Raw genomic sequence first — 14,487 nt, 5'->3', positions numbered from 1 at the left:
CTAGGCAAGGGCAGGTAGTGCACAGACAGTCTAGATGAATAATTAAGTACATTAATGCATATAGCATAGATATGCCGTGGCAAAGAAGGAGTTCAAGGAGGGCATCCTTCCACTAGGGCCAAAATTGCTACAGCTCAATTGGCAATGGTTGTTCCTGCATCTGCCAGAAAGTTAAACTGGTGTGTGTGGATACATTTACCAACCCACAACTGCCACGACAGTGACGCCTTCTGAAAGAGCAATTTCAGCCCATTTGGTTTAGCAGGAGATTTTCGTAAGGGTCCACTCCTCAGACCCCCTACCGTTTGGGAAGTACAGCATGGACATCTATTCTAAAGGCGAAAAATCTATAGTTGGTATCCATCAGGAAAGAAGTTACTTTGATTTGGTAGTGCTTTTTCTTGTGGATACTCTTTAACAGCAGAGTCCTCACTGCCCACTCCCCTCATGCATTCAGTGGTGTGGCCTCTTAACACATAAAGCATGTCCAAGTTATAATCTGGCACACTGTCCTAGCCGATCATTAAATTCTCCTCCTCTTTGGACGCAAAAGGAGGAAGCAACTAGCAGTGCATAAAGGTGGCGCTTATATGCAGCTCTGGTCTGTCATTTCCTAGCGTTACAGCGGACCCGCATAACACCACCTACCGGCACTGAACACTAGAAAAAACATTTGATTAACTTTCGCACATGGGTATGTGCCTAAGGTAAGGAGTTTGTGGTTAGGTAGAGTATTCACCTGAAAGAGTGTAACTCCAGGTAATTAGCTTGTTCTTTTTGGCTTACTAAAATGAATGACATTTTTTCTTTATAATGTGTGATCTGATTTTTTTTCAGTTAGTTCCCCTGTATTTCCTTCGGTGGTACTTGGGTCTTATCTAAGTATTTCAGGTAGTGCATTAATCAGAAATGCATTTGTCCTTACTAAGGATATATTCAAATGTGTCACTTTTGTTTTCCTAGCTGTTCAATGAGCTGGTTCAGGAACAGGGCCCCCACCTTGACAGGACTTCAGCCCATGTGAGTGGAATAAAAGAACTGGCACGCAGGTTTGCCCTCACTTTTGGTTTGGATCAGATCAAGACAAGGGAGGCTGTAGCTACACTACACAAGTGAGTACATATAGCTCACTACCTGGTGTCGTGTTTTACGGTTGAAAAATAAAGTTACACGTTATATGTAATTGATCATTGATTTAGCTGTGGGGACTGACTCGTGTTTTATTTTCTGCGCACGTTTTTTGCTTCTAAGTTGTAATAGTGATTTTGGTAAGATGATATTGTGGATCAGTGCTAAGAATCTGATTTTTTTTTGTGGCAGGGATGGCATAGAGTTTGCCTTCAAATTCCCAAATCCTAAAGGAATGGAATTTCCACCTTCAAACTTGGCTTTCCTGGAAGTGCTAAGTGAGTTCTCTTCAAAACTCCTGAGACAGGATAAGAAGACAGTGTAAGTATTCCTGCATACTGCAGTTTTGTCATTTGCTCATCACTAAGTAAAGTATTTTGATTTGTTTTGCTCCTGTTTAAATCTTTGCTTGCATCACCCTTCTAAATTACAAAAAAAGTTCTTTCATAATTACTGATATATTTTGAAATACTTGTACTATTCATTTACAAACTGTTTAAATATTGTGTTGGAGATAAAAACTGACACTTTACAGCCTTTTGTTTCACAATTATTGTCAGATAGCTCACTTGACAAAAAGCATTAACTGTAATAAGAGAAAGAAAGGTAAACACCATTTTCCAGGAACTGATAAGCATCAATTAGTAAAAAGGCAAACTTACATTTGACCTCTGTCCTTGAGCAGTGGCAAATGTGTCAAGATAAAAACAAGTTTTAAAGGTGTCTTAATTGTTCATTCAGTTTCTGAATGAACAGAACGCCTTTTTTCCAGCTTAAGTTTACTCACCAGCACTGACGAGTAAGTGCTAAAAATTGTTCGACCTGATCAAATCTCACTCACAATAGCATGTGGATTTTTTTAGCGCTGCTTTAGTATATTGGAAGGTAAGAAGTACATAAAGCATACACAAGTGAGTTGAGCCCAATGTCAAGTCTCCTGTCCTCATGAATGGGATATTCCTCCATACAACAGCAGCTGGGTAGCATACCTTTTCTAACGACAGTTCTGTCTCAAAAGTTGGAACGGATTTTATTCAGAAAGGAAAGCGATCTTAAGGTGGCCACCTGTGGCTATCTCTTAAGAAGTAAGCAATTCACTGAGTGTTTAATGAAGTAGCCTCAAAAATTAAGGCTGTCTTCAAGGACAGCAGTTTCAATTCACCGTTATGTATTATGCTCAGGCAACTTAATGAGCCAGTGCAGACTTAATGGTTAGACTGCAAAAGGTTCTCTATGGCTAAAAGAGAACTGAAACCTCCGGTGAGGGCACTCCGGTTACCTTCCTTGCATGGAAGCATTTACCAATGCTCTAAATTCTGAAACTGACACCTATTCAGCATAATGAGGTCCACTTGTGTCCAGAGGAAAGTCCAGTTAATCTGAAGGAAGGAAGCATTAAGATACATTTTTGTAAACTTTTTGGTAACCTTGGTTTAATAAATGAAATATCAAACTCTCTCCAGGCACCAAGTACGGATTGAGTTGCTTTTGGTTCATTCAGTTTAGATTTGCTTATGTAGGTCATTTTCTAGTCTACAGGTTCAATTTAACACTTTTCTTGAGATCTAGAAAAACAATTCTCCTTATTTGTAAATAAAACTACTATTATTTTAGGGTTGCTCGGATTATTGCAAAATATTTGTTTTCCTTTCACATTTTATGCTATTTCACAATCTAGTGGCGAAAAATCTACGTTTCTGATAGACATCATCTTGCAGATTCGTCAACTTAAGGATATTTCTTCAGCCATCCTGCCTGTCCCAGAAGTAGTTCTTTAGTGCCTCCCGAAGGTGCCAGGCAGCTCTTTCTGTGACTCAGCCAAATCTACATATGGTATCCCATTGATCCTTCTGCATTGCTGCCATGGTGTTCGGTTTTTCTTCTTCAACTGTGACTAGGCTAAATGTCTCCTCCAAAGGTTTGTGTTGGAACCCTTCCATGAGTCCTGAAAGCAGATTTCTGTATTGGATCCTTACATCATCTGGATGTGGACACCGTAGACTTTAATTCGTCCTGATGCATCCAAATGTCCTCAGGGATCTTGAGGCCATGTTTTTCTTGGCCGAGAGTCAGAGGGACACCCCAGAGCATTTACCACTTCTTTTACAGGTAAATCTCTTTTGAGTAAACAAACTCCCAAAATGTCTATTGACAAAAAGAAGCTCTATAAGGAGGAGAAATCCTTTTCTTCCTTTAGGACATGTTCACAGGACAATTAGGAGTCCGTGTTAAGACTCCAAGCTATTCCATGCCATTTGATCCGAATCTGAAGCTGCAGAAGATTTACCTGGAATGTCTGTCGCCCCTGTGCAAGGTGGAATGTCAGAATTTGCCTTCAAGAACAGTCTCTTCCTAGGGCCCAGAAAATTACGACGATGGTGAAGCTATTCATCTCAGACTCTGCTGCATTAACCATGCTCGATAAGGATCAGGGCAAATGTAAGATGATCATAGGTCGACAATCTGCTTAGTCCTTACTTTGATGCAGAGCTTTACCTTGATTTGCAAATAGCAAGGGGGCTAGGTACCTCCTCAGAAGAGAAGTTCTCTACTCATCTGTGGCCATGATGAAGGAAGTGTTCTCTTTAACCACAGTGGTGTGCTAAGTGTCAGAAGCTCAGTGTTTGAGGCATATGAGCTGCAGATTGTACACTTTTCCATAGATAGCCATCTGGTGTTGGGCTTTGATGTTTGCATGTTGTTTTTGTCGAAGAAGTCTTTGTAGTCACAAGGTTGGTGACTCCTCCTTCGGTCGTTATTGCGCATGGGCATCGACTCTATACCTAGATGGGTTCGGATGTGACTTGCTGCGCTCCAAGTCGGTGTCGTTATCGAACCCCCTTTCGATGCGCAATGACTACTAACCAACGGTATTGTCTCGATTGCGTACCCTTCGACGTGCACCCTAGACGAAAACTTCTAAAAACTTTGAAAACTTGCGAACTTCAACGCAAGCTGCTGGGCATACCCGCGCCGGTAACAATGGACGTCGATAGAATGGACTCTCTTTAAAAGATGTCCCCAGTGTGGTGCTAAGTTCCCACACTCTGACCTCCATTCAGTTTGTAATCTGTGCCTCCAGAAAATCGAGAGGACAACTGTGAGGCTTGTCTATCCTTCAAATCCAAGAAGACCATCTGGGATCGTCTGACTCGACGCCGCATGATGTCCCGAGGCAACGGCTCCATTCCGGACATCTACCATCCAGGTCCCATTAGCCTTCCGGAACCAGAACAGGTCTCGGTCTTCGAAGTAGATGACTCCGACACCGAAGATGACGTCACCCCAGCTCAACTAGCTGTGAGTACCAAGACCCCTGCCCCACCCAAGCCTATACCAAAAGCTCCTGTGACACCTTCGCCTCCGGTCCACACTGAACAAAGACTTGAGCGCCCAGTCTTCGGGCCGACTCCAAAGGGCAAAGAAAAGCCTTCTGGCTCCGACTCGAGCCAGTCACCCAATACCGAAAAACTATCTTAGGCACCTAAAACGAAGTCTCACAAGATGCTGCACCCCTTCCGTCAGCACTGGAAAAACATTTGGCACCGAAACCGCCAAAGACCCCTCGGCACCAAAGCAGCCGGATAAAACCTCTGCACCAAAGCGTCCCGGAAAGACCTCCACACTGAAGCAGCCGGATAAGACTTCGGCACCGAACACCTCGGAGCCAAAAAAATCTAACGAGAAGCCTTCCATAACTAAGCCTGCCCCACAGAAACCTCCGGAGCCCAAACAATCTGCACCGAAGATCTCGGAGCTAGGGACAGCTTCTATACCGGACACTGTTGCTAAACAGCGAAGACCAGTTTCGAAGGAAATCTTCCACACCAAAGAACACTATCGATTCCGAAGAACTTTTTCTCCCGGATCCGAAGCAAACCACCATCTTAATTCACCCAAAGGCTGGTCATATAGTTGCTACACTACCTTCAAAGAGGAAACCAGAACATTTACCAAATGCACCAATTCCTCTAAAGAAAATACATATGGCCCCTAATATATCACCACCACCTTCACCCTCTTTGCCAGTTAACCCTAATCTACTAATTTCTCCAGCACATTCTCCACAACCAGAGGAAAGTGACGATGCCCATGGGGAGGGGCAATAAGATGAGAATTGGACACTGAATATCCTGATGAGCCACCACAGGATCCAGACCCAAGGCATGACTATAATACCAATCCTGATTAACATAATGATCCGGATTTCTACCCCTCAAATCCATCTCCGCCAGATGACAATGTGGGTTTTGCCCAACTAATAAATAGGGCCGCAACATACCATGGAGTCAAACTACACTCAGACCCTGTAGAAAAGAATTTTCTTCTAAAAACCTTTGACAAGCCACAAAAATCATCTCATGTCTTGCCAATGCTAAAAGGTCTTCTTAGACACGGTCCTGAGGTGTTCAAAGACCCGGTTATAGTGAAGGTTGATCTCTCTATCCAACAGCCCTTTCGGTTGACTCTTGAGCCTTCTGCAAGTGCAGGTTACCAGAGTCGAGCAAATCTTCCCTTGGTATTGGGAAGCGCCATTTCAGAAAACATCACTTCCATCCATTATATCAGCTGACAGGTTGGAGTAGGAGCTATGTAAATGTGCCAGTGGATGCAGTGAAGGAAAATTTCCTGTGTGGCGGCCCAGCTGGAATTGAGGTAAGTGATCTTCCCCCAGATTCTGATGTCCCTCTGTGGACATCTTTGCCACTGCCCAAAACAGTAATTGTCCATGTTCTGTGTTCCATTCACTTACCTCTGAGTGGTTTCCTGTGGGATGCCTTTGTGTTTGGCTGCTCCCAAGGCCTTTTGTATGTGTTGCAAATGAGTGCTACTGCTGCAAGTCCTGCAGAGGGATGCAGGAGGATCAAGCACAGCTGATCCAAATTGCACTGGATTTTGCCGATGTGTTAGCACTCAGCATTCTGATATCTCTTCCTCTCGATCACATGGTTCCAGCAGCAGCAGCGTAGGCCAGTTTTCCACCTCAGTCCTAAACCACAGTGGCTGCATGTGCTTGATTGGTACCAGCTAGAGTCTTTTTGCTCCTTGATAAAGTCAAAGATGCCTTCTTTGATGTCACAAAACCCACTAGGATGTCCATTTATAGAGGCAGAGGAATCCGAATTGTGCAGTGGTGTAGATCAGAAGCCTTAAATCCATTTAATTTAGGCCTTTTCGATGCCCTGTGTCAACCTCTGTCTCAGGCACTGCAGGTGCTGGCAGTGGCTATAGTGAGTGTACTCCTTATATTGTGCTTGTAAACGTTCCCAAAATTGAGCATTTGCAGCCCGAATCACACGCTTCCTTAACAAATAGTGACTACTGATTGCAGAAACACTCAAGATGGCCCTGCAAGTTTTCAAAGGATATCACAACGAGGAGGGTCTCTTGGGTCGGTCCATTGCCCAAATCCTCACAAGGTGACTGTGATAATTAATTTTAGAAGACCAAGTGCAGTCTGGGCATTACATTCTCTCAGCCATACTGTCTCCTCCCCGGAGGGCATTAGAGCCCTTCCGCTGAAGCCTTTTAATACCTGGAATTAGTGTATTAAATGTTTTTCTCATTTAATGAAGTTTAATACTAAATTTATTTATTTTTTTTTTTTTTGTGCTCTGACTTCTAGGGCTCAGTAGAGCCAATTACAGTATTTGATGATGATCAGCTATTTTTTGCTATTGGCTGGTGCCAAGAAAGTAATGGCAGTGACCGGTCACTCCATTTTCCATTGGGTCATCCATGTATTTAGATCGGATACACCTAGTCCAAGAAAGACCATCTGGATGGTATTCATGCAAACTTCACAACAGCCATAGATGCTTCTAGAGCGGTCACCAGAGGCATTCCCATAGCTGACATTTTCCAGACACCCATGTGTTTGTACATACAACCGTTTGCTAAGTATTGACTCCCCACCCAAACACACATTGACTCACACTTTGGCAGGGCTTGCTGCGTGATTTCCTTGGTTTTCATTCCTTATTCTTAACTCCTGGAGGGTATTGCTTCTGCACTCCTTTAAGGTGAAGAAACTGCAGGATGTTGTAGCCTCAGAAGAAAAAGTTGCTTCCCTTCAGTAGTGGAATTTCTGGTTCATACATGATCTACCCTCAGATTTCTCACTGCCCACCCTCCACCCCATAAAAGTCAATGCTGTATACGGAAATGTGTTGTGTGCTGTTACTTGCGCGGTTGCTGATGCGTTATGGGTTCCTAACTCACACCTCAAGGGGAGTGCGAAAAAAGTGTTTGGGACTGATGTCAGCACCGAGGTTGACACATGTCCTATGCTGTTGATGTCATGTTATTTTCGGGAGATGGTGCCTCAGGAGTGCTGCTGCTGCGGAAATGCTTTTTCACACCATTCTGATGCCTAGTGAACTTTCTGATTTCATTTTTTTATTTCAAGCATTTTTTTAATAAAAGTGTCATGAGACAGTGGTACAAAACACGCATTGCTATAAAGAAGTCAGCCGAAAATATAATGCATCATTCCAGTGTTAATGAAAGGCATAGCAAATTATAAAACAAAAGCTGGAATGTAAAAGTGAAAAGAAATGAATGGAAGTGCAGCAGTTAACATGACCGTTCTGTAATCAATCTTGTTCACATTCACATCCTTGCATAATAGACAGCATGATATATAAACCATTTGAGTACAAAGGATAATCATTGGTGTGCAATCTGTGATGAGTATTAATAGCATAGTGAAACATATAATATTCAAACATAGACAGGACATCAAGCTATGGTATAGGCACATGTATCCAATTCCCGTCTCTTTATGGATCAAGACACCTATCTACCAAGTGGTGTGTCAGTGAGTGATAAGGTTGTTTTGGTGCTGGCAAAGTAGTTGTCCAACGTTCTCCATACAAGTCTGACCTGCGGTCTCCAAGGAGAGTGTTGAAGAGCAATATGGTCAGCGTCTCTTGAGCGAGAGATCCAGTTCAGCCAAGACTTAAAGGTGGCAGCAGTGTTTTTCAAGTTATTGAGCACTGACTTACAGTGAACTATCTTAAGGAGAAAGATTTGCGGGAGGGTCTCTCACCAGGAATATTGCTACTGGAAATAAATAGCTTTCATTAGTTTTCCCATCACTAATTCAAAATATTTATCATGCTCTGTGTCATAGTACGTTTTATTATTGCTGCAGTTGTATGTACCAGTAGTAGTTTTTAAGAAATCTGTGAAAAATGTTACCTCATCAAAAGCGGACTTTGTGCATGATCTGAAAATGAAATCATACGGTCTGCCTTTTGATGGACAATTGTGGTGTATTGCCCATACAGTCACTCGTATCTGGAGAAATTCCTCAATGAGCACATGATAGAGAGGAGAGAAGATGTGTGGCTCCCGCTAATCTCCTATCGTAACTCTCTGGTCACCGGTGGAGATGATGATAGGCCGTCAGTGAACAGTGGAGGCAGTACCGGGAAATCATTATCTGTCAGAAGCAAGAAAGGGCGCCCTCCACTACACAAAAAGAGAATGGAAGGTACGTTTTAAAAACCAAAATGGCAGGTTCAAATTTCTTTAGTTTGTATAAGATTGTCTATTGAGTCATTAATCGTTCTTTAGCTTAATTTTCACGCTAACTGTTCATACAGATTCCAAATCCTTCATGATTGCATGTAAACAGAAGTCATTTCGTTAGATGTATGAGTAAGTTTTTCCGGAAAGCACATGTTTTGTATCATAAAGGTGTTGAAAGCATTTTCTAATGGAATTGTTTTGAAAGCCTAACTGCTGTAATAACTACTACTTTCTCACGGTCCATGTTTCAACAATTTAACATTATCCATCTTCCTACCCGGTTGCCAGTGTCCTTTTTGCTCGTATTCTGAAGGGCAGATTTTAGTTTCTATCTGTTTAGTGTGTTAGATTTTATTGTGGCATCTCACACAGCAGGCCTGTCTTTACATGCTGCTCGTTTGGCATGAACGTTTCAATGGTGCAGGTCCTTTACAATGTGTAATCAGCATTCGATAAGTCTTCACACTCCATTCAAGTCAACTGCATATAGGACCTGCTTGTAATGAGCTCTTTCCATTGCTCACTTTCTTGTGAGTGGTCCCACTGTAATCTAAATTTGCACACCTCACATTTCTCAACTTTCTTCTTCCTAGTCCATTTTTCCTTTTAATTAAAGCTTATTTGCAACTACATTTTATCATATGATTCCACCAGGCATTTCTTTTCCTTCCCTCTCCTCAAATTATAATTCTTAACATCTTTTCCCCGTTGTTATTATTTTTTGGTGAAGCCCATTGTGTTGCTGATCCTTTTTACCTCTATCTTCATTTTTTTCTCTCCTTTATCTTTTCTTTTTTTGATAACTTTATTTTTTCTACATTTCCTTTACAATGCAGCAAGTACTGCTTTAGATCATATCTTGTGCAAGTTCTTATTCTTATGATAAGAGGATAATAAGAGGTTTCAGTTTTGAGGTGACTTTCAATACCTTCCCTGAAACCCACAGTACACTAGGCGCTTAGACTCCACCTTTAAAGTGTTCCATGATCTTTGCACTACAGAAGCCAATATCATCAGAATCAAGACAGTGGAACAATAACTATGCATGTGAGATCTTCGTGTAACAGTAAGTTGCTTCAGCAGAGTCTCGTACAACTGTTGACCACTTCGGAGCCAGGTCAGATCAAAAAGCCCAGGGCTACATCTTATGAAAATGACTTGCATGGGAGGAGGATATACAGAATTAATTTTAATTTTGCCTTAACTGTAAATTTGTTCCGATGGTTGGACTAGCATTTGGTCTGTAACCTCGGTCATCCAAGAGACCACAACTTATCCACTTGTTGAGCTGGTGTAACATTTCGATGTAAAAAGACCAGGGCCGGACTGGCCGTAGCGGGCACCAGTCAATCCCCCAGGGCGCCGCATTGGTGGGGGGCCGGTTTGGGGCCCCTGAGGGCCGTTTTTGTTACCGGTACGTTTTTGCAGCAATCGGCCCTGTACCAAATCGTCCGAAATCCGGCCCTTGTAAAGAGCTTGGCGGCACCCACAACCCCCTGGGGAGAGGGGGGCCGGCCAAGCACTTTGCCAGGGCCGGTTTTGGTTCCCAGTTCAGCCATGAAAAAGACTGGCACAGAGGAATAAGACAGCAAGTGCTTTGTAGGCTGTAGCCTCAAGTCTCTTATGAGCTGCCGTGCAGACTGGGCATCAAAGGCACTTACTCTGACGAAGAAATGGATGGGGCCTTAGGTTGTCCGGAGAATGATGTGAAGTCCAAAATATGATTTCTCTAACATTAGAGAACATTCATCTCCACTACCCACATGAAACCCTCATTACGAACTCCATACACCGAGGATATTTCCTCCTGGCCCTAACGTCAAACATAGCTTTTGTTCCAGGGCAGAGAGCGGCCAGAGAGATCAATGCCATGAGCCCAGAACTTCCTTCAAAAAGGCTTAGACAGTCAGTACTGCTCACTGTCCCTGAAGCCACTTGAAAGGTACATTTGGTGTCCGAGAATCACAAAGCTCCAGATCCTCAACAAAAGGACGGATGTCTTCGCCCCATTTTAAATCTTCAGAAGAACATGTTCAAAATGCTCACCCAACCACAAGTTGCCTGCCCTAGATCCAGGAGATTAAATTGTGCTGTTGGATTGGCAGGACACCTATATTCCTGTCTCCTACAGTTCAACTGGCGTTTTCCGCAGTATCAGGCAGATCAAGAGCACTTTTAGTTAACCGTGCTCCCCTTTGGCCTTACTGATGCACCTCAAGTGTTCACAAAGGTGATAGTGGTGGTTGCAGCCCATCCATGAAGGTTGAGAATACCAGCCTCCCATACCCCAAAGACTGGTTGCTGAAGGCGGGCTCACCTTAAACATGAGATATAAACCATATCCAGACGACTTGTTGACATTATTGGGCTTTTCCTTCAACTTGCTGAAATAACACCAGACTCCTTCACAACGGCTTCCATTCATTTGAGCCATCTGGGTTGGTGCTGAGCTTAGCTGTGAGGCTTTTTGGCCTCCTGCATTTGAACTACACCAGGTGGTACATTTGGGATCTGCGATGAGAGCAGTGGTGGTTGCTCAACTGCAGTTGGACCAGCAGCACATCCCTCTCCCAAGCCCTCCCAGAAGGGTAGTAATGGCTGGGTTGGTGAGGTCATCTGGCAGAGGTGTAGATCAGAGGACTCTGGTCTCCGACGGAGACTTATCTCCATATCAACTTGTTGGGAGTTGAGGGCGATTAGCTTGCCACCATTGGGGAGTGAATAGGTACAGACAACATGACTGCCCTGTTGTATTGCAAAGACAGGCTGGCGTGGGGCTGTGGACCCTGTGCTAGGAGGCTCAACTTCTGTGGAAGTGGTGGGAGACTAAAGACACCTCATCAAGCGCCCAGCACCTGACAGGATATTTAAACGCCAGGATGGACAAATTTAGCTGGCAGATCACAAATGGCGTTTACACTAGGGGATGGCACAAGGTGTCTCTTCCAATAGTAGGGAGAGCCATGGCTCGTTCTATTCACCATCACAGAAAAGGCACAGCGTCCAAACTTGTGTTCCCAAGGCGGTTCTCCCTAGGCAACACATTTTTTTATAGCGTAACCTTGACCCGAGGGTATCAGAGCGCTTTCCCTGAGCACCAGCTGCGTTACACAAGAACACATTCATTTTTGTTAGGCACAGGGAGATTAATTGGTTTGCCCAGAATCACATGATATTGAGCGTCATTGCCAAGATTCAAACTCTGTTCCCCAGGTTTGCTGACATTTTGTTTTGTCTCTTGCCAAGCAAGCTCTTGCTGTGGCAACAGTTATGAGTTACCTTTCGGCTTTCCTGTGATTTTCCCGATCAGCCATCTCTTTTCATATCACTAGTTGTGATTAGTTTCCTGAAGTGGCTGGTCCATATGTTCCCATCACCACCTTTTGTGATGCCACAGTCGGACCTCGATTTTGTTCTCACCTATTTGATGTGCACTCCTTTTTAAACAATGCACAACTGTTCTATAAGCATTTTGACTTTGAAAGCAGTGTTCCTCAACGCTATCACCTTTGTTCAACGAATGAGTAAACACCAGGCCTTGTCCATCCTGCAACCTTATACCTCTTTCTTTCCAGGCAAATCTGGACCCCAGACAAAAGCGTCTTTCTAGCCAAAAGCAGTCACGTCCTTCCATGTAAGGTAATCCATTACTTTGCCCCTTTTTACGCCAGATTATTTGCCAAAAAAGGTGTTGGTCCACCATCTTGATCTGAGGACACTCAGTCTTTTACATCAATCGGAACATTGATTATACAATCAAATTTTTGTGGGCTTCCTAGTAGCCAAAATGGGTGAATGCAGTACAAGAAAGAACCCTCTTCCAATGGACTGTATTAAGCATAAAGATCTGATATGGGCTAGCCATGAAGCATCCCCCAGAAGGCTTACATGCTAATTCCATCAGAGGCTGCTACCCCTGCACTGGTGCACAGTGTGTCAGTCTTCAACATCTGCCAGTCTGTGGGTGTCACTCCAAAGGTTTGCATAGCAGTTCCCTGGACAGCCAGGTCTTGTGGTGTCTGGTAATTTGTCTGATCTGTCCTGCAAGATTTCCTGGACTTTTTAATTCCACAAACCCATCACCTGGAGAGTTATTGCTTTGGTATCTGCCCACAAGATGAGGAATCTGTGGCTACAAGTTTGTCAGAAGAATAAGTTACTTCATTTGGTAATGCCTTTTTTGGTGGAAACTGTATCTAACTGCAGATTCCTCACAACCTGCCTTCCTCCCCATTCTGTGGCATATACTCCTACATTCTATCAATGAGATCTCAAAATTAGAGATCTGCATCTTCACACTGGCATGTTCTGAATTCTCTGGGCTCCGCATCCGACTGTGCAAAGATGAAAATCAGACTGACGTTCGACCACAACGGTGTTGCAGATCTAATGACCCTGCCATCACAGTCCAGGATGTGATCGATCGGACTCCAAGCTGCATGACTCCACTGTGGCAGCTAGTATAGTAATAGCCTAGGAATGTAGAGCTATAGAATATGGAAACTAGCTCTGAGAAGGTTGGGAGACTGTGAAATGATGCATGTCAGTTGTCTGTTGGCAGTCTTTGTGGATGGGACCTCTCCCACATGCTCATGTGCTTAATAAAGGTGACCATTTCAACTGTTATTGCCTGGTCGTCCAGCTTCTTTACATTGACGACGATCGTGGTGTGAACCCCTACACTGCAAAAGGAGAGAGGCGAGACAAATAGAGAGAAACAGAATGGCCGTTAGGGCTACAGCCGAGCGTGTGGAAAAGGTTGAGTGACTCAGTTTATTCAGAATGTGTTTGTGTAGGTAGAGGAGATGTCCCAAAATGTGGTTTCAGTAACATTTTGGGCACCATAAGGTACTGTGTGGTTTAGTGCTTTCTGCTCGTTGGTTGACTTTTAAGTTGCCCATCTCACCGGCCCTTGCGCATTTTAGTGCCTCGCTCCTGTGCATTTGTTCTGCTGCCTCGCACTTGTGGCTCCTGTGTCCCCGCGTCACTAAAGATCATCTAAACATGGTCCTTCTCTTCTGCAAGCTCATTGGCTTGGGAATGCTGCACAAATTGCGTCTTTGTAACTCAAGCTGCTGACTTCCTTATGCAGATGTTGCCATGACTATGGCTTGTTTCCGTGGGAGAAAGTAAATGGAACGGAGAACACACTGTGTTTGTTCAGGCTTGTGTTCAAGCGAAATCACAGAGAACGTAGCGCCAATGTCAAGCTGAAACAAGCAGTGCAGAACGCTGAATTTCTTGCAGAAAGGAAAAAAATAAAACACAAACACCAGATCGACCCTACAAGTGAAGAACTATATAGTGAGATACCGTTAATTTAAGCAGATTTACGGTGCGCTGTCTTTACAGACTTGACATTTTGTTTAATCTTAATACTGTGGGTAGATTTAGAGAGGTTGTGTTTTGGTATTTTATGTTTGATATTTCGGGGGATCTCAGGTGACTTGCGTACCGTCACAATAAATTTGTATGGTTATCATTGTGGTCCAAACTATTTGACTCTGAGTCATTATGCTTTGGTTCTTTCATCTTTTTCTTGTCCTACGTGGGGAACCAACCATCAAATGGTCAAACTAGAAGAAGATTTTCTTACATTACGCCTGCACTTGACGTCTCGCTAGGTGCGGAAAGGTAAGCCTTGTTAATACTGCACTGCCTATGGCATAAATTCCAAGAGGTCTTCAAACACTTACCCAACCTTGAAAAGAGCGAGTAGGAAGATCTAAATGAATTTGAGGTGTGTTTGAGTAAATTAGATAAACTCTTATCTGCTGAAGGTGAGTGTTGGACTTGGCCCTTCTGGCAGGTTCACCCCTAAAC

General features: G+C 43.6%; 1 protein-coding gene across 2 annotated transcripts in view; it reads left to right on the top strand.

The window, feature by feature from the left end:
- The window catches only part of STAG1 (STAG1 cohesin complex component), a 1,379,617-nt gene that overhangs the window by 1,208,880 nt on the left and 156,250 nt on the right, over positions 1–14,487 (top strand). For both annotated transcript variants that reach the window (XM_086943907.1, XM_086943908.1), the window contains exons 27-29: positions 964–1,112; positions 1,321–1,449; positions 8,421–8,626. In XM_086943907.1, the coding sequence (XP_086800033.1) occupies positions 964–1,112; positions 1,321–1,449; positions 8,421–8,626 (484 nt within the window). The remainder of the gene's footprint in view (positions 1–963; positions 1,113–1,320; positions 1,450–8,420; positions 8,627–14,487) is intronic.

The sequence above is a fragment of the Lissotriton vulgaris genome, chromosome 11 (genome assembly GCF_964263255.1).
Source record: "Lissotriton vulgaris chromosome 11, aLisVul1.2, whole genome shotgun sequence".
Taxonomy (NCBI): Eukaryota; Metazoa; Chordata; class Amphibia; order Caudata; family Salamandridae; genus Lissotriton; species Lissotriton vulgaris.
Note: the sequence above shows the minus strand (reverse complement) of the source record. Positions and strands in the feature narration are given on the sequence as shown.